Source organism: Scophthalmus maximus, chromosome 6, assembly GCF_022379125.1.
Source record: "Scophthalmus maximus strain ysfricsl-2021 chromosome 6, ASM2237912v1, whole genome shotgun sequence".
In the NCBI taxonomy this organism is placed as follows: domain Eukaryota; kingdom Metazoa; phylum Chordata; class Actinopteri; order Pleuronectiformes; family Scophthalmidae; genus Scophthalmus; species Scophthalmus maximus.
Genome location: NC_061520.1, coordinates 16032127 through 16052500, shown reverse-complemented (window position 1 = coordinate 16052500; position 20374 = coordinate 16032127). Strand labels below are relative to the sequence as shown.

The 20374-nt window shown below is 46.0% G+C and overlaps 1 protein-coding gene across 3 annotated transcripts in view; it reads right to left on the bottom strand.

The window, feature by feature from the left end:
- The window catches only part of foxp4 (forkhead box P4), a 192847-nt gene that overhangs the window by 44415 nt on the left and 128058 nt on the right, over positions 1-20374 (bottom strand). For all 3 annotated transcript variants that reach the window (XM_035630784.2, XM_035630785.2, XM_035630786.2), the window contains one exon: positions 13616-13795. In XM_035630784.2, the coding sequence (XP_035486677.1) occupies positions 13616-13795 (180 nt within the window). The remainder of the gene's footprint in view (positions 1-13615; positions 13796-20374) is intronic.

The window sequence follows — 20374 nt, the reverse complement described above, 5'->3', positions numbered from 1 at the left end:
CAAATCATAAGTTAGGGTAAAGTGACTGATTATTATTTCTTCTTTTTTTACTTGGTAAAAACCATTGTATAAGAGCCGTAATACACCCTGAGGAGTTCCAGTATAGAACAAATAGGCAACCGCGAAGGAAACGAATTTATCACCATCACATTTATTTTCTTATGTCAGCTCGCACACTTATATTAACTTGTCTACCTGTAATCTGAGTGATGTTATCTCACTGCTCCAAATGCAGAGGCTTGTTTTCACTGAATCTATGCTTTTAGTTTATAGTTATTAATTAACAGGGTTGGTACAGACACACACATACACACACACACACACACACACACACACACACAGAAAATGAGAGAGAGAGAGAGAGAGAGAGAGAGCACCAGCAACCACAGCCAAACTCTCTTATCTACTTTGTCAAGAAGCACTCTTATTTGACCCTTCTTTTTTTTCTCCTCTTCAAATTCATTCCTTGCTTTATTCTGTCTGGGACCTGGGCGAGCTGTGGTATTGTAAAGAGTACCCCCCCACACACACTCACCCACTGACACCACACACACACACACACACACCAGCTCCACCTCACCTAGACTCCCCCAACCTCAACTCCCTGCTCCCCCTGTGGCATTCTTGGGGGTGCACTGCACCTTTAAAGAAAATATGAGGGAGGCCTTAGAGAGAGGCCCAACAACAGAGTCTTTGTGCTGCCGCGGAGCACACACACAAATGCGCGCGCACACATCAGTGGTGTCAGACAGGTTTTATTAGAGTGAGAGAGGGAGGGAGGGGGAGGAGGAAGGGGAAGGAGGGGTGAGGAGGTCACTGCTCAGCTTGGAGGCCTGAGAGCACAGTGTGTGTACGTGTGTGCGCGCGTGTGTGTTTGTGTGTGTGTGTGTGTGTGTGTGTTCTTCTGACTTGTCATCGCTCCCCTCTGTAAATCATCGCCTCTGACACAGCCTTTAATAACAGTGCATTTTTTAATTCAGCAGGGTCACACACACACACACACACACACACACACACACACACACACACACACACACACACACACACACACACACACACACACACACACACACACACACACACACACACACACACACACACACACACACACACAGTAAATGCCAGTTTCTGTCCTTAACAGGATTCGGAAAAATGTCTAACTATGATTATTTTAAGGCGGGAGGGTTTGGTGGGGCAGTTAGAGAATTCATTAAGAGAAATGTGTAGAAAGTTGATTTTGCTTCATGTTTATTATGATCTTGCGGTGGGAATGCGAGTGTGTATGTATAGCACACCTACCAAGGCTGAGCTATCAAGTTACGAGCTGAATCTCCGATAAGAACAAAAAGGTAACAACCAACATGCAACAAGGCCAGGCCTCCTTGTGTGTGTGTGTGTGTGTGTGTGTGTGTGTGTGTGTGTGTGTGTGTGTGTGTGTGTGCGTGCGTGCGTGCGTGCGTGCGTGCGTGCGTGCGTGCATGCCTGGCTCAGGTTGCTAAAGCAAACAGGTCTGTGTGTGTGATGAATCTGGCCTCTAATCCGCCCAGTGTGTTTGGGTGAGACAGCGAGAGAGAACGCAGGAATAAGCAAAGAAATCTAAACACAAGGAGGGGAAGGGGCAAGGGGGGAGAGGGAGAGAGAGAGAGAGAGAGAGAGAGAGAGAGACAGGTGGGTACCATATGTTGGAGTAATCCGTCAGCACTGACTGAGGTCCATTGTTGACGGCCGAAACGAAACAAACCCGTCCCCCTTCTACCCTCTCTTCCTCACCTCCCCCCATAGATAAACAGCCCCCGGGGCAGACAGTGGGCTGTCCTTGGGGTAGGAGGAGGAGGAGGGTAGGGACTTAGGAAAGGCACGGGGGAGGCAGGTGGTATCAGATTTCTTTGCTCTTAGACCAAGAAGAGGAGTGCAACAAAAAAAAAAAAGAGCACAAGTAAGGGAGAGTGAGAGGTTCTTTTCTTTTTCAGCTGTCCAACTAAACCAGGCTAGACTAAGCAAGTGATTCAGATGTTTCAGATCTCTACTGTGCCAAACAAGTATCCCCTGTCTGCCCTACTAGCTCAGCAGCCTGGGAAGAGAGGCTTGTGATGCTGCGCTCCTCCATTCCTCAATCCCTTCCCTTCCCCACGAGGGAAGGATAGATGGACAGACAGGGAGAAAGATACAAGGTGAAGATGTAGAAAAGAGCTTGTCACACCCTGCTGCTTCTCTACAGGCCTGCACGCTGTCTGATTTTGGATCAGCGGAAGAGACCAGGTTCAGAGAGGAGCGGTGGATCCACACTTACTTCCCCCTTTCTCTCTATCTCCCCTCTGGAGTGCTGTCAGTGGAGCCGAAAGCCAAGCTAAAACCTGCGTCGACGCTGCCGTCCTCGTGGGTCACCTTGGTGATCCCTTGTATCCATGTGCACAGCATGTGCCTCCTCACTTTGGCACCAAAAAAACACCACGAAACTCCAACAAACCCCCCTCTCTCCTTTAATTTACTCTCTCCTTCTGGCTTGGTCTTTGCTACTCTCCACTAGTTTCTCTGGCTCTAAATCTCTTATCTTTGATTCCCTCTCTTCCTCCGGATACTCAGGGGGAATCATGATCAGAAACGAAACAAGACTGAAAAGATGTAACATGATCTACGAAGCATGTAAATGTGTTAAAAGGATGACGACATACAGTACAGTGCAGCACCAGCTCACCTGCCTTCAGAGGCGGGTCGAGTATTTACACCAATTGTGAGTGAAGGCTTGGTTACACCCGCGGTGGACTCTCACATATCAAATGCATCACTGTCATTCACCGCAAAAACCAGAGTGCTTTCCCAGATCGCTCCGTCTTTCTTTCTCTGCGTCTGCATCACCCGATCTGTCTCTGGCCATCACTCCGCCTCTCCATATAATGTATAGCTCGCAAAACTTTGGCTGGCAACCCTCCAAGTATTCTGCCTTTCTTGTGCCCTGCCCCCCCCCCCCATCTGTTACCCATACCCTTATTCGCCACAGTAAATTCTGAGAGCAGATATGGGTGAGACAGAGGCCTAAAATAGATTGTCCAGACCTACCAATGGAAGCCAAGCCTTGTAAATGCAGCTGTTGGCCTTATGAGTGGACCCTGACTTCCACAGACAGTCAAACAAACACCCACTACCGTGACGGCAGCTGTGGGAACGGGAAAGGTAGCTGAAGGTAAAGCCGCATTGACGATCAACAAGGAGATATTGAAGGGAAGGTAATAATAGATTTCTTTAGATCATTTTTTTTTTTTTTTTTTTACAATATTTACTTTGTAAAGATTTTGTTTAGTTACTGTAAAACAGCTGAGAAGATTGAGAGTCTTGTGACTTGTTTTTATTAACTCGGCACAATAAAGGCCAGAGTGAGGGCGTCTTTATTCCAACTCAACGCTGCATCCATAAATGGCAGATTTCACTGATGCTCATATTTTCCTGAGCATGACTTTAAAGGGAAATTTGCAGGATTATGTTTGGACAAAAATGCAATTTGTTCTGTAGCAGAATGGAGAAAGGATAGATGTCTGCTCAGAAGGCAGCATTACATTTTTTTGCAGTATGAAATAAGCAAATGTGGCCTTAAGGAAACTGGAGAAGCACCAGCACAAACACAACTGTTGTGGAGAGCTGTTACAATAAAATGTTTAATTGTCAATCACGGCTTAATTTGTCTACAGTAGATACAACAATTGAAGAGCTCATTTGTCAATATGTATTGATTTCACATCACATTGTAACTCTTTAAACGTAGATGCAATTTTACTATAGATCAAAGGGGTAGGGAAACAGGGAGTGGTATATATATTTAGGACAGATCAGGGGTTTACAGGGGTGAACATATAGGGGTAAGAGGCCGCCTCGAGCAAAGCCTGCTAAAGCTGCTCAATTTCATGGTTGGTTACAAATAAAATACGCTCTGCCAAGATTTCGCCCCTTTGCTCCAAGTCTTCCTCACGTATGCCTTCTCTTCTTCTGGTATTAATCAGGTCTTTCCAGCCTCTGCCATTTGTTTTTGCTCATAGCAACGTGGACTTCAAACCAGTCGTCCACCAATATAAAAGAGTTTGAGCGGCACAGAGTACCTCAGTGCGTTCAGGCCGCTGTCGAGCTGCAACTATCTGGGACACCTTCAGAAATACCAGCCAGCCGCAATCCCGTTCAGCTATTTAATGTAATGTTTCCGCAATATAAAGGCACCGTACGAGGGCTGAGGTTTTAAAACGGCTGAAGCAAGCTTCTCTGGGCCCAGACTGACCATTAAAGAGAGGAAAGACCGCGTTCAAGAGCCAATGCAATAAAAACTCACAAACTCCAAAAGAACTTCAAAATATGCCGTAATGTTTGAAAACCCTGGCTGATTTTGGATTTTTTTTCACATCCTATTTTTCACAAAAGCGACCTGTTCTAAACTCCCGGGACCCTGCCGTTTTCCAGATGGTTCTCTTCAGTTCAAAACTGTTTTGTGAAACGAGAAAACCTCTCCCATTCAACTATGTCCCTACACTCATCTAATGTTTCTATTGATTCACAGGGGTGTATGCATGGCCATAAAAAGGAGCTGACTGAATACCCAGGACTGCTCTATATCATGACGCAATTCATCATCATACACACACGTCTTGGACACACACACACAGAAAAAAAAAATCTTCCTAAGGAGATGCTGTCAGCTTTTCTCCGTTAAGTGAAGGAAATAGGGCATCGAGAGATGGACACTAAGGAGAGGAAACCCCTTCCAGAGAAATAAAAGCAGCTCCCTCTATACTGTAGGTCTCATCTCAGTCCAGGCATCTAATTGATGGCAAATAGCTCTACAGCAGTTTCCTCACGCACACACACACGCACACGCGCGCACACACACACACACACACACGCACACACACACACACACACACGTCATACATTATATACACATATGCAGTTTCCCTGTGGTTTTCAACACAGCTCGTTTGGCAAGAGAGGAAGGTCTCACTCCAGACAGACCAAGCCGACAGCGGAAAACACACACACACACACACACACACACACACACACACACGGAGGCACACACAGAGTACCGTGTAATATTTAGGCCTCATCATGTATAAGGTAGGACAGTTAAGTGGTTTGGTCATGCTCCTGGGAAGACAAGGCCACTGAGGTGTAGGGTCTTAGTTGGGTGTCCTCCAGAGTTTAAGCTGTTTCTCCTGCCCAACAAGAGCGACTCCTGAGAGGGAAGACTGTGCGAGGCTGGCCCATGATGAGGATAGCACTAGCCTGGCAACCAGGCCTCACATATGGAAACCGTTTACGTGTTATTATTAATAACCAGAAAAAATCTAACTAATAACACATGCAACACACTGCCAAGACCCAACTCAGGAGACAGAGGAAAAACACATACATACACAAACAAAGACTGTCTTCCATGTGCACAGGCCTAGACAGACACATGCGCACATAAAGACGCCTATTGGTTAAACAGAAAAACACGTTCCTAGTCAGTGGCCTGCAAAACTATTAGTCTGCCTGCCCGCTTCGATGGAAATAAAACTCTTTCATGTTTTTGCTTCAGAGGGTTTTCACACCTGGTTGTGGCTGCTGAGATGGAGATGGACACACCCTCACACCCACCCTTGCCACACACGCACACACCCTTACCCCACACACACACGCACACACACACGCGCGCACACACGCACACGCACACACACACACACACACACACACACACACACACACACACACACACACACACACACACACACACCGGAAGTGGGCAAGTACAACAAAGGCTGGCTGCTGTACGAGAAGTAAAACTTCTAAACAAGCACAAGATTTTTAACTTCCCCAAATGAGAAGAATAGCTGTGGTGTGTTCTAATGTGATGGGGAAGCGTGTGTGTGTGTGTGTGTGTGTGTGTGTGTGTGTGTGTGTGTGCGTGTGTGTGTGTGTGTGCTAGACTATGTGATTTAAGAGGGTCAATCCATCCAGATGTGAACGGGCACATTTTTCAGCTTAAAATAACCCAAAGCCCCGTAAATTTTCTTTTCTCTTTCTATTTGTGTAAAACCTTTTCTTTTTTTTTAACAAAGACTTACTTTGGTTGATCTGGCTAACATTTCTATCAATGAATTGTTCGTCTAGCTAAAACTTTTTTTTAAGAGATTTGGCAAAGTGGTAATTCTGCTATAGACAAATGAGCAACAGAGCCAAACAAACAGGCAGGTTTTAGTCACCAGTTTATACACATTTACTAGACTAGTTTATTTGGAGGTACAAATAAAAGTAAACAAAAATGTAATTACCCTAACTTATTTATGGTGAACAGATTTTACAGCGCTACTGCCTGGTTCAACTTTGACTGACTGTACATAATTCAGTCATGCAGACAAAAAAGTTTTTCATCTCCATTGTCTCTTACAATATTTTGGTCACATCGTAGAATTAGAATTAAAGTTAACCTTTCTGGTTATAACTATAAAGCAATAGTGAGTAAAATGATATCAGAAAAAAACATATTTCATTCATTGGGAAAAATAACCTTGAGTTAAGATGTTTTTGGAGCAGTATTTTTTGGTCCAAAGAAAAATTGGGAGATAACAGAGAGGAAAAGCCTTTTAACATTTTCATAGACATGTTCCTATATTACAGTATTTGTGTCATTTGCAGGTGTTGTTTTCTCATAATTCCAAGTGCTGACCTTTACTTCAAACAAAGTTTCACTGTGCTTCATTTTCATTCCATGTGTTCTAGGTTATGTTAAACTTCACCAACAAGACAACAAATAAATTCTGTCGATCAGGTGGAAAAATATGCTGCCATGCACAGTCCCAGAGCTCGATAAGAGAGCTAATGGAAAAGAAAGAGAGAGAGAAGAGCTACATTCCTCTCCTCCTCCCTGTTGACTCTAATCTCTCCTTTAAAATGGCTCACACAAAGAGCCAGCACAGACTAGCTAATTAGCAACACTTTAGGCCTCTGCAGCTATTGTGTGCGTGATGTGTGTGTGTGTGTGTGTGTGTGCGCTCACTGTGTGCATCCCGGGCTCTTTACTGTTTCCAGGGTAACTACTTGCCTAGCAGCCTTGTAGGCATTGCACATTTTTTCTTTAGTCTTTACCCTCTCCTGTTCCCCCCTCAGTGTCTGTCACTTTCTCTGAGTCCGGAGTGAGGGAAGGAAAAGGTAAGGACTCTAAGAAAAAGAGAGGACACAAGGACCAAGATATGAGGCTTTTGTGTGACCTATGTGTGAGGGAGGAGGAAGGGGGAGTTGTAAACTAATGCTCTCTTGTCTGAGTGCTTCACCCCTAATGAACGATGAAACTGTGAATCTCAGCAGCTGTCAATTAAAAGCAGTTATGGCTTTTGCTTTTCGAGGAGAAAGAAGTTGACGGTGACCAAAGTGAACACACACACACACACATAGAGAGTCACATCCCAGTGTCACTGACCAGTAATAGTAATGAGGTCATGGAGCTTTGCTCGCTGACCTACGACCTCTTAAAAAGGCCTCTGTCACCATGGCAATACCTTCTGAAGAGTGAGAGTCAACAATTGACACTCAGAAACTTCTCAATGAAGAGTGTCCATCCCACCTCTTGTGTGAGGGGGTGTGTGTGTGTGTGTGTGTGTGTGTGTGTGTGTGTGTGTGTGCACGTGCGTGTATTCGTGTGTTATTTACCTGACAGCAGAGCCAGGCCTACACACTTCCATGGCAACCAAACACAACCTAACCCTTTCAGGTGTGTACATACCTCAGTCTCCACAACAGAGGCAGGACACACACACACACACACACACACACACACACACACACACACACACACACACACACACACACACACACACACACACACACACACACACACACACACACACACACACACACACACACACACACACACACACACACACACACACACACACACACACACCCTCTTCTGTCTATTCTTGTCTCTGAGCCTCTTGGCTGGTTGGGTCAACCAGCCATGACTGTGTCCATGCTGGCGGACACGGCCTGGTGGACCATGCCTACTGTCCGTTGTCTGCTCTTTATCCACACTTGTGGCCACATTCGCCTGAGGAATTACTCATCGCGCATTTAACGTATTGATGGGTAGATTTGACATTTTAGTCAACTCGATTAACTCGATTTCTGAAACGTGTCAAACCATGGTTGTGCCTTAGGAACATTACATCGTACCCACAGAATGAAATGTGTATACTGTAGTTGTTACAGAGTGAACAAATACAAAAGGAAAGGATTTGAAAGGACATCAATGGTAAGAACAAAAATCTGCTCTCCAAGTCTCACTGGGTCGATTCTCCAACACTCAATGACATGGCTGGAAAAAGCAGTAAAAACATTTTATGGGAACTCATAAATACAACATCTCAGCAACTCAGAATTAGGACTCGGTGTGAGAAAAAAAAATATCACTAAATGATGGATATGAGGAAGGGGAGTCACGTGTAACACATTAATGATCCTGAGATTTGTATGTGCAGGTGTGTTTGTAAGATTTCATTTGTTTTTACTATAGTACCAAGTAATATAATCAATCAATTCAAGATCCATATGAAGAAAAGACAGACATGGCAAGGAAAGGCCAAGTAAAAGTCAGAGAAGACAGATAAAGGGAGCTGCTGGTGCTTTTAAGACTCCTAGAGGAAGTTGGTGTTCTATGGATCTCTTTGTATTGCCGCGGCAACAGCAGTGGGTGTTCTGTGATGCTAGGCAACCCAACTTGCCCCTCCTCTGTCTCAGCATGACCTCTGGTGACCTGTGAACTACGCTGACCTCAAACATAAAGAGGAAGGTCTGGCCCAGACCAAGGGAAAGCTTTTAGGAGGTGACAGCACTCAGAGAGAGGCCACGGACTGATTTACTTGCCCGCATATATGACAGACGGACACACACACACACACACACACACACACACACACACACACACACACACACACACACACACACACACACACACACACACACACACACACACACACACACACACACGGGTTACACATGCAGACAGGAATATGACAAACAGACACACAGATACAACCTGTCATGCAGATGCACCAAACAGAAGTATGGTGTTATCAAATTAATCCAACTGCAGTAACAAACCAAAAAATGTGTCTGAAAATGTTGTTTTTCTTTCACGCCTCCTCCTCTCCTCCAGCCACTCCTTCACCATCTCCTGACCTGAAAGTGAACTCTAGCGGAGAGCTGGAGGTCAAACGGGACATAACTGTCCGAGTGACCAACATTCACCTCCCATAATTTAGCAAAGGCCTAAGAGCCGAAGCTGTAGAATCACATATGCCTCAAAAACCTCCCCACTTCCATCTATATAGGTCATAATTACTCAGTCTAGCCAATCTAGCTGGAAGCCATACGTTATCTGAATCGTCCAGCATCTCTCATCATCTCCTAACACACACACACACACACACACACACACACACACACACACACACACACACACACACACACACACACACACACACACACACACACACACACACACACACACACACACACACACACACACACACACACACACACACACACACACACACACACACACACCGCATACATCTGTCCGCAAAGCACTCCTGGCATTGAACCCAAATGCACACTTGCACATGTACATACACACAAAACAGCTATCTATCATCAGTGTTTGTGTATATCTGAGATCTGTATCGGCTCCCCCCGATCCCTAGTCATCACTGTGGCTCCTTAATTACACCCTTCATTAACTCACATGAGCTCGGTGCAGATGTGTAACTGCCTGTGTGTGTGTGTGTGTGTGTGTGTTTGTGTGCCTGTGCGTGCGTGTAAGAATGAGGGAGAGAAACAAAGATTGTCAAAATGCGTGTGTGCAAGAGGGAGAAGGGAAGCACTGAGGAAAAAATAGAACGTGACAAATGGGAGTGGGGATCGAAGCTCCAAACCAATTTCTAAAACTGCCTTTTTCTCAACCAATGTTCCTTTTAAACCCTTTGGGAAGGGAAACCACCACTACAATCTGCCTCTCACTTTCTATTTGCACGTAAGAGTGAGTTAAGTGCAAGGGAGAGAAAAATACAGAGAGAAAAACACCCTCAGTTGTCGGTTTAGCTGACGGACAAGTGGCACTCCTGAGAGTAAACGGCACCTTTTTGTCACCAACGCTTTCTCCTAAGTATCCCTCCTACTTTTTCCCTCCTCTCTTCCCGTCATCACCAGCCACTACTGCTGAAGGAATTAATTGATGGCGAGAGAAAAGGAGGAGACAGAAATGGGTGAGAACAGCGGAGTGAAGGGGGGAGTGACGGGGCTTTAAGTGTGGACGCACATCTGCAAGAAAAAAATAGGGGATGAGAGACGTACAGAAAAGGCAAGAACTGGAGACACCTGGTTCTCGTCAGAGCACCCTCCACCCAGCCACACACACACACACACACACACACACACACACACACACACACACACACACACACACACACACACACACACACACACACACACACTTTGAGGTTTGTTAGGATTTATCCTGCTTACATTTCTCCTCTGCTATGCATCATTTCATGTCTACAGCCGTGCCCAGCACCTCAACAAAGTGCCATACACTCTCACTTTTCCACCTCTCCTTCCTCTCCCCCTTTAACTCTGCTCTTTGTTTTCCCTCTGCTCCCCCCCTCCTCTCTCCCCTCGATGATGGGGCAGAACTGGTCTTCGCCCCCTCTTCCCTTTCTTCTGTCTCTCTTCCCTCTCTCCTGCTCTGTTCTTTCTGGGGAGGCAGACAGGCCACATTCCACAGGGAGGCCCAGGCGCCCTTTTCTGACACGTCTCAGCATTACACACCTCCCTCACCCCCCTATTCCTCCTCTCAAGCCTTCCACTGCCCTTCTACCCCAATATGCTGCCTCTTTACCCCTCCTTTTACCTACATTCCCTCTGGCTATATGTTCCATCTCCCCAATCCATCTTCATGCATTTATCTATCTATCTATCTATCTATCTATCTGTGATATCACCATTACATTAGACAGAGCAGAACAAAGACAGAAAAAGAGTCAGAGAAAGATGGAGACACTAGGAGAGAGAGAGAGAGAGAGAGAGGCCGGTAGAGGGGTTTGATGGCTAGAGATGGCTGTGATTTCTCTCAGGTTCCCGAGGGGGCCAAGGAAAAGACGGCTTTGTGTTCTGACAACAGCACGGTGTCGGGAGTTCTGTGTGTGTGTGTGTGTCTGTGTGTGTGTCGGTGTGTCTTTTCTGCACCAGTGCCCACTGGCATGGTGTTTAAGCACCAACACTAGTCTGCACTACACCTTCAGGTGAAAGACTCAAGCGTGGAAGAGAAAGGAACAAGAGGAGGAGGAGGAGGGGGAGGAGAAGGAGGAGGTGGAAGAGGAGGTATACAGTACCAAAAACTTTCAGGTTGAAGCAAGAAGGCAGGTCCTTGTACAATGTTGTCAGATAACAAGTGTCAGTATAGGGTCTGTCTGTATCAGGCAGTATTGATTTTTTGAGTAGCGGGCTAAAAAAGGAGCTTCTTTGCCCACCTAGCACACCGACCTCAAAACTCAATTAAACCAAGACGTTTGATGGATCAGGGGATGAGAAAGTAAAAGACACCTTACAGACATTTACAGAAGATTTAAGTATACATATAAAAGTTAGAAGTGAGGAAACAGACGTAAATTTGCGACAGTTAAAAAAAATCCTTTGTACAGGAAGTCCAATCTTTTCAATCTGTGCAAATTGAGTTAAACAGAAAAGCTAAAAATAGGGAAATAATACAATAAATGACTGCTATATGTGTGGATGCTTTTGTGAGGTAGGGTTGGGATCTGGAGGAAAGGTTGTGCTTGTCTTTCAGGGTCCACAGCGGATAGAAGGAAAAAGAAGTACAGTGAGAGAGAGGAAGAGAAAAAGATGGAGAGAGGGAGGTATGTTTGTGGTTGGTAACCCGCTCAAGAGAGGAAATACCAGCGTGCACACACAGTCACACACACACAGGTGCAAAAACATAGAGAGCAGAGAAACGTCCGAGAGAATAAAGACCTGCTTTGTATGAGCTACAGGTTTAGTGTTTATGTGTGCATTTGTGCACGGCCATGTGTGTGTGTGAGTCCGCGGCTGAAGGTTGCTGAGAAAGCAGGGTGAGGATGCAGTCAGGGGAAGGAGGAGGGAGAGCAGGACAGGAGTGAAGGGCCTCGAGTGTTCTTCATTCACCTAAAGCTCCATCATTATAATTAGGGGGAATAATTTTAGCAGCAGGGAGGAAACCCTGATTTTTTTTTTCCCCCTGGGTTTCCTCAACTAGAAACTCAGCTGGTGTTGGCGAGCAAAGAACTCACATTGACCCTCTGTGATGGCAGACATTGCACGCACGCACGCACGCACACAAACGCACGCGCGTACACACACACAGAGATAGAGAGAGCGAGAGCGAGAGAGAGAAAGTGACTTATAAGTATTTCCTCTATGTTCATAGAGCCAGTTCATAAAAAAGAGAATTTCTCTCTCTTACTGTAATATCATCAGTTGTAGCAAATGACACATCAGTGACTGAAAGAGACATGAATCAGTGAGTTTCCATCATTAGATGACAGATCTCAGCGGACATTCTTGTGCAGTTATGGACAAATGACTAATGTGGGGACCTCTGGCTAAAAAAACATATTTAAAATGCTGCGTGCGTGTGTGTGTATGTCTGTGAACGTAGTGTGTGTTATGAGTGAAGGCCTGAAACCTTTAGGGAGCAATCAGAGAAGAGCTATGTGGATTTTTTGGGGGGAATGAAAAATAAAAATGTAGAATTTCATCCAAGACGTTCCGGGAAGTTTGGAAATTCCATTTGACACAGTGGCCAGTGAGTGTGTGTGTGTGTGTGTGTGTGTGTGTGTGTGTGTGTGTGTGTGTGTGTGTGTGTGTGTGTGTGTGTGTGACTGGATGGGGGTTCGTGTTTGGAGGGGGAAATGACTAACAGGATGCAAGATAAATATCATCATCTAGACACTACATGCTGAAGTGTCAAACACACACAAACTCTTCCTGATGGCTTTGTGAAATAATAAAGCACACATACACACACCCGCACGTGCACATGCACACCTTTTGTATCCGAATCCAACATGGAGTGTGTCTATTTGCACTCTTTTGTAAGAATATCTATAGTAATGATTCCCACAACAGAAACAAAATGGCCTGGGCTTAATCGGCAGGAACGTCTTCCTGTTTTTTTCTTTCTCTGCCAGTAACGTGTAACAATATATCAGTGGGAACCATGTGCGTATGAATTATTATGGTGAACTTGTCCCAGTGGAATTAGTTGGCACATTATGTACGGTGATAATTAAAGCACTGACGAGCCAACCTGTCAGAGGTTTTCACCGTTTGCACATGCAGGGCTGACACCTACCAGAGTCTGGCTGACTACATGCTGTCACATCTGTACATTATGTAAAGGCCTGGTGTTGCTGTTCTAGACAATTTAAAGTACATACTGTATGTTCATGAGTTGCACAAGAGGGAGGTGTTGCAAAACAGGTCTCAAAAGCACATACTGTATGTACAATATGTAAACAAAATGTCAAATGCCTCGCGCACACACACACACACACACACACACCTGTTGTTGCTGCAGGTGCAGGAAGTCGACTGGGCTGATCTCTCCATTGGTGTCTCCATTAGACCCGCCCTCTCTACCTCCCCCTCCGTCTGATTGGCTGTTGAGGCTGCTGACTCCGTTCTGGTTGGACGGCGTTGTTCGAATTGTCTCAGAGGCTGATTCCACCATCATCACTGGCACCTGAAAGCGGGGAGGTGAGAGGTCAAACAACACAGTGAGTGAACAAAAGTGACCTGGGCAGTTTGAGCAGAAAGCCTGCTCCCATCCAAGTGAACAAACAAGGCAGAAAACTAAAGTAAACACACGCTGAGATAGAAAAAGGGAATTGTGTGTGTTTGTGCACGCGTGCGTGTGCGTACTGTGAGAAAGGTCTTGTGGTCATAAGTCACCTGCACACAAACATGCCCCAGTGGCCACAAAGCAACACTTGAAGCACCTTTTTTTCCTGCATGTAAATGCGTGTCTCGGAGCGTATCCGTAGATTTCGATCAGACGTGCAGCAAATCTAAACTGACAAGGCAGTTAATACTCTGCTATATGGTTAAATAACACACACATTTCTTCAATAATCAGAGGTGGCATGTGTGCGCTGTGTGTGAGCCATGAGCAGGTCGCTCTTTGAGAAAGATCCGTTTGATGCGTCTTCATAGGGTCTCCCTAATTAGAGCATGTTCCCTCCGCAAAACCTGACAAAACGAGCCGTTCCTGGATGTGTTGTTGTTTTTTGTGAAACAGCGCCTCACAAACACACAGGCACATTTGCCATCGTTAGGAGTCTGAGCGTGGGAGAGAGGAGACACAGAGACACACATACGCGTGCAGAACACACACAAGGCAGCTAATACAAAACAAAACAAACCTTCACACAAGCACGCAGGCTGCAACTCCTAATGACAAGCTCAATCTCGTCTTTCTGTCTCATCCAGTTTTAGAAATTAATACACACAGGCGCATAGTTCTAAAGGGGAAAGTTCTACTGCTTTTATTTCAGCAGCACGAGGTGGGTGCACAAAACGCCATCGAGGCACTCTACCCTCCGTCTGTGTGTGTGTGTGTGTGTGTGTGTGTGTGTGTGTGTGTGTGTGTGATCATGTTTTTCAGAGACGTACAACCCAGGCCTTCTGGGGAAACAATAAAAGGCATTTCACGGGAGAATCTTTTGGGAGAAAAAACTTTTCTTTTCCTCTGAGGAATCGCTGAATTTTCTGCTGTTGCCTCAATACAATGGAGATGAATAGAATTTTTTTTGTGCCAATGCATTGGGGGGGCGGCGTCTTAACCAACTGTCTTTTTCGCTAAAAATGTCCATTGCTTTGAAATCAGTGAGGTTTGTATGTCTTAAGACATAAAACCTTTTCTTCTTCATAAATCTTTTGGTCAAAATTCTCCAGGCTTCCAGCAGCAGCTGTTAACGGTGCTGAGGCATAAAAAGCCCCAACATGGCTACTGTGTGGAGCTTATCGTGAGACACATCTAGCAAATCTGTTTCTTTCCTTTGGGTGAACTACAGACCAGGTGCCTTTGGACAGTCCAACGCTTCTGCCTTAAAAAGCAGCACCGCTTGAAAACCACATATAGCACTGCAGTTATTTTTCCTCCCCAATGCCTCTCCCCTGTCTCCCTCCTGGCACCCATCTGCCTGTGAAGTTAAGACTGAGAAGTAGAGCTTCATTGTGTCACTTAATCTCCAACCTCACTTCTCTTCCCCGGCACTCTTTTCCCTTCCCCATTCTCCCCCCACCTCCATCCGGACCTCTCCTAAGTCAAACTGCTCCCTGAGGTAGTATTATGAATATTTTGAATCTATGTGCTGAGTGATCAACATATCCCACTGCACAGTCCACTGACTTTGTACTGCAGTAGAAACTCCTCACATCATCGCACGTCTCACTAAGCATGAATCACCGGCCCGCTACCTAAGCCCGTTCTATACTCCGCTGTGCTGTAATGTACTGTACACCCTTCTGCTTCTTACTCTTCCTCATTGACCTTATTAGCAATGAGGGGAAGGCAGATAAAGACGGACAGAGAGACAGAGCTCGCAGGTGGACAACGACCTAATGGGAAAGTGGGGAGTGTGTAAAGACGTGAGCGCATGCCCTCTCTTTCACACAGACACACAGGCTATGTGGTATGCTCCTCTGAAGGGTGTGTACTCTGTCATATCCTGTAATGGGTGTATATAAGCTGGTGTAATGGAGGTCGGGAAAAAGGCAGAGGCATAAATCTAGCCTGAAGTCTCTGATTAGGTCTATAATACACATATACACTTGCTTTAGGTCTAAGTGTTTCTGGTAGTGAAGAGGAGCTGCCCGCGCAGAGGCCTGCCTCAACCTGCCACTCACTCACTCCAGTGTGTCTCTCTCTCCCTCTCTCGATCTCTCTACATGCTCAGACCCCCTCCAGCTGAACCCCTGACCCGAGAGAGTGTGGGGAGAGACATTCCCACTACCCCGAGGGGACCGGGCGAGGGAGGGAGGAGCGCAGATCAGAGAGATAAAGAATGTGTTTGGAGGAGCGGGAAATAAAAGACCTCCTTTGCCTTTTAATTGGGATGGAGAAGACAAGAAGGGCAATGGGACTCAACATGTTTCTGATGACTCTGGTGTGTGTGTGTGTTTGTTTAAGAGGCTGACACCTGCCTTTGTACAGTAATGGATTAGCTCACAGCATATGCTTGGTGCATGTGTTTATGTGTGCGTCTGGTGTGATTGACGAGCGGCGAGGAGCTGGGATGTCTCCTGTTCCAACACGTAGCTTGCTCAGATGTTCCCGAAAATTTTAGCACTAATAATAATCACAACTCGACTCTCCCCCCGTTCCTTCCCACTGCTCCGGCTGTGCGGAGTTCAAACAAACCGAGGCCAAATGCCCAGTGAGCTGGCTCACCACGGCTGACTCTCAGGCTTTGTTGGAGGGATTGGCTCTGTCAGATTCCTCCTGGTCACTGCTCGTCAGAACTGTAAAGCCAGACCAGTTTGACTTTCTGTGAATGGGTGTGTGTGTGTGTGTGTGTGTTTGTGTGTGAGAGAGAGCTGTGTACAGTGTGTATTTACGTGTGCATCTGTGTTTACAGCAGCTTAGTGAGATAATAAGTCTTTATCATGTTATGCCTCATGTGGGAATATTTCCAGCAGTCCCAGAACGCCTGTTCTGTTTCCTCCGCCTTGCATCAGCTCACAGGAACGCTGCTTATTAGGCAAAGAACTGAGGGAATAAGGGTGGGAGGGAAAGTGAGGGGAGGCGAGAGAAGGAGGGGGTAAGGGAAAAAAATTGTCTGTACTAGTATCTACACTCCATCATCTATCTACTTTCATCTGACTCTTGAATTATCTGTCTTTCACCTACTCTCGGAGCGCTGCCTTTCTCCCTCTGGTTATACTTGGTAACTAGTGGCAGGTTCAGCCCTGGAAAAACATTAAAGTTTTCACCCTGATATAGAATCCACGTCGGTTATTTCTATAATCTTTGATAGTTCAATCAATATCTGTGAGCAAAGGAGACACCCTTACTGAGACAGAAATCGGAGGAATTGGAGCTGTAACCTGTTTGGTAATCAGGAGACAGAATTTAGAGGAGCCGCTGTTGACAATGCCGACTGAGGCCGTGTGGATTCATAAAATATTTAGTTTAGCTGTTACGCACGGGCTGCTTTATTTCCTTTTTAATTGACAGTAACAAACTATAATACACTGGAGAGAAAATTACGCCGGTCGGTGTCTTTGTGTTCACAAAATGTACTGTCAGTGGAGCAGCTCCTGGGGTTGTCTCTTATAAGCATCACACAAAGTCTTTTATTCCTATGCTTTGACAGGGACATGAACACTGACTTACACAGACAGATCATAATTTCGTAAACACTTTCACACCGATATTCCCATACTCTCACAGTGCGAGCTGGCAAAGACTCCTCCACTAAATAAACTGTGACACTGGCCCCGAGGGAATCTGCTTTAACCCCAAACCCCAGAACAAACCCAGCTATCAGCTCAGCGGGGCCTTTATGTCTCCATTAATCACTCCTTAGGTTTACAAGTCAGGGAGGCAACCGGGAACACTGAGCCGAAATGAAATGCAATACAAAACAAATGAATGAAATAAAATATCTGGTGCAAGGAAGCAGCTAGTGGTGTTGTGTGTACAAAGAAAGGGAAGACATAAGTAAACATAGTTATTATTAATTTGCAGCTGTGACTTGGAGAGACAAGGTGTTCTTGTATAATCATAGTTTCAGGGCAGAGTTTCCACCACAGCCTGCACCTCCTATATATCCTGCCACTAAAGCAGCCTCCTCTTTCTCTTTTCATGAAAGCAGATATTCAACTAATTAAGTTACCTTGTGCATGCCAAGGCGTGTTGACTCTAAGAACAGCATCACCCGAAATCTGGTCGATCAAATTATTGTCGGAAAGAAAGTTCCTGAGTCTTCTTGAAAACTGCCCTGTTGCATCACTGCAGTTGCACAGCTATTTTTTTTTCTGTTTTCAATTTAATAATTGAGATCCACATTTTTACTAGATCCCTCCAAAGACTGGAGATAGCGCAATTTTGTCAAAAAAGATTTAATTTTTTATTGTTGTCTTGGACCTTTGTGTTAAACATAAATGTATTTTACAAAAGCTGTGATCTAGGCTTAACACAAATTTGCAAAAGTAAAGCAAACTATAGCCTATTTGTTTCCGACGTCTTTTACAATATGCTCTATTCTCCTGACACTAAAAGAATGACAGAAGGCAAAGCGAGAGGAAGAGATAGGAGGGATATCTGCGTGGTATTTCTGAGCTGACGTGTATTAGCCACAGTGAAGGAGAATGAGGTCAGAGGAAAGCTGAAGAAATAACACACACACACACACTCACACACACACACACACACACACACACACACACACACACACACACACACACACACACACACACACACACACACACACACACACACACACACACACACACACACACACACACACACACTCTCTCTCTCTCTCTCTCTCTCTCTCTCTCTCTCTCTCTCTCTCTCTCTCTCTCTCTCTCTCTCTCTCTCTCTCTCTCTCACACACACTCTCTCTCTCTCTCTCACACACACACACACACACACACATTCTCTCTCTCTCTCACACACTCTCTCTCTCTCTCTCTCTCTCTCTCTCTCTCTCTCTCTCTCTCTCTCTCTCTCTCTCTCTCTCTCTCTCTCTCTCTCTCTCTCTCTCTCTCTCTCTCTCTCTCTCTCTCTCTCTCTCTCTCTCTCTCTCTCTCTCTCACACACACACACACACACACACACACACACACACACACACACACATTCTCTCTCTCTCTCTCTCACACACACACACACACACACACACACACACACACACACACACACACACACACACACACACACACACACACACACACACACACACACACACACACACAAACAAAACTGCCCATTTCTTTTTCCATCAGTTCCCCGACCGAGCCTGGTTGGTGTCCTCCGCAGCTGGCCTATTGCGACATGGTAGTCAGATCTGCAGGTGGACACCCAGCCGGGCCGGCCAGGTAGGCCTCCACACAGAGAGCTGAGGCTAGCAGCTAACAGCCCCGCTCCGGGCTACTCTGGCTGCCGCCCAGCGCTTACAGGTTGGCTAACAGCGAAAAGTCCAATGCTAGATGTCTGCAGCAGCAGCCCTGGCCCTGCTCCAGTGCTAACAGGTGAACTCCATTATCCTGCAGACGGATAGTCAGTGAGATGTGGGCCAATATCTACTGGCTGAGTGGCTTCAAAGAGCATCGTCAAGCCAGAGGCAGAAGTTCGCGGCGCTGGCTCACACAGTGACTTGCCGAGTGCTGAGCAGCTGGCTGATGAAGAACCCAGTGCCGTTGTTGGGGAGTGAAGAGCAGGAGAGAGGAGAGAGGAGTGCAACTGATAAGAGAATCCCTCGCTGTATAAACAGACAAGTTCTTCGATATACCCGTGCAGGACTGTCTGCCACATGGCGTTCGGTTTGTCTCAGCATTGGAGAGGGTGCTTGTGTGTGTGTGTGCGTGTGGCCTCTGCACGTGCATGGGTGTTTTTGTGTATTGGCTGTACAGTGTGTAACCTGCCATATGACCCCCCCCCCCCCCCCCCCCCCCCCCCCCCCCTCTCTCTCTGGTGTGTATGTCTCTGGGCATGTGCATGTGTGAATCATGTGTCTGCTTGGCCGCCTTCAGTTCTCTGAAGACAAAGTCCCTGTTTGCAGAGCCCATAAAGATTAGCCTCCCTTGGTCAGGTGGGTTCTGGAGCCATAGGTAAACACACAGCACATTCCGCACCGATGAGATCGCCCCGAATGTGTGTATGACCGGGGCAAACATACACTCCTGCCTTCACCTCGACCCTTCCCTTTAGAGTGCAGTAAGTGATTTACCAGCTTGCAGACTGCTGTCTGTTCGAAATACTGAAGACAGACACAAAGATATGCTCACATACACACACACCGCACACACAAATATTTGTAGAAGGAGCGGACTTCATACACACCTCATTTATCAGAGCCTAAAATCACGAGTTGTACATTCCTAAAGAGGTAAAGCCCACACCTGTGCGTGTGCGCGTTCACATGTGCCATTTGGAAATCATCCTGTGATCATGAGGATGAAAAAAAACAACCCAGTTTCCGCTTAATCTCTCCCCCCTGTCCTGAGAGGTAATGGAGGCTGAGGTGAGGCTATGACAGTCCACATGGTTAATACTCAGATTGTATTTAACATGGTGGAACAGAGGTGAAGAGGG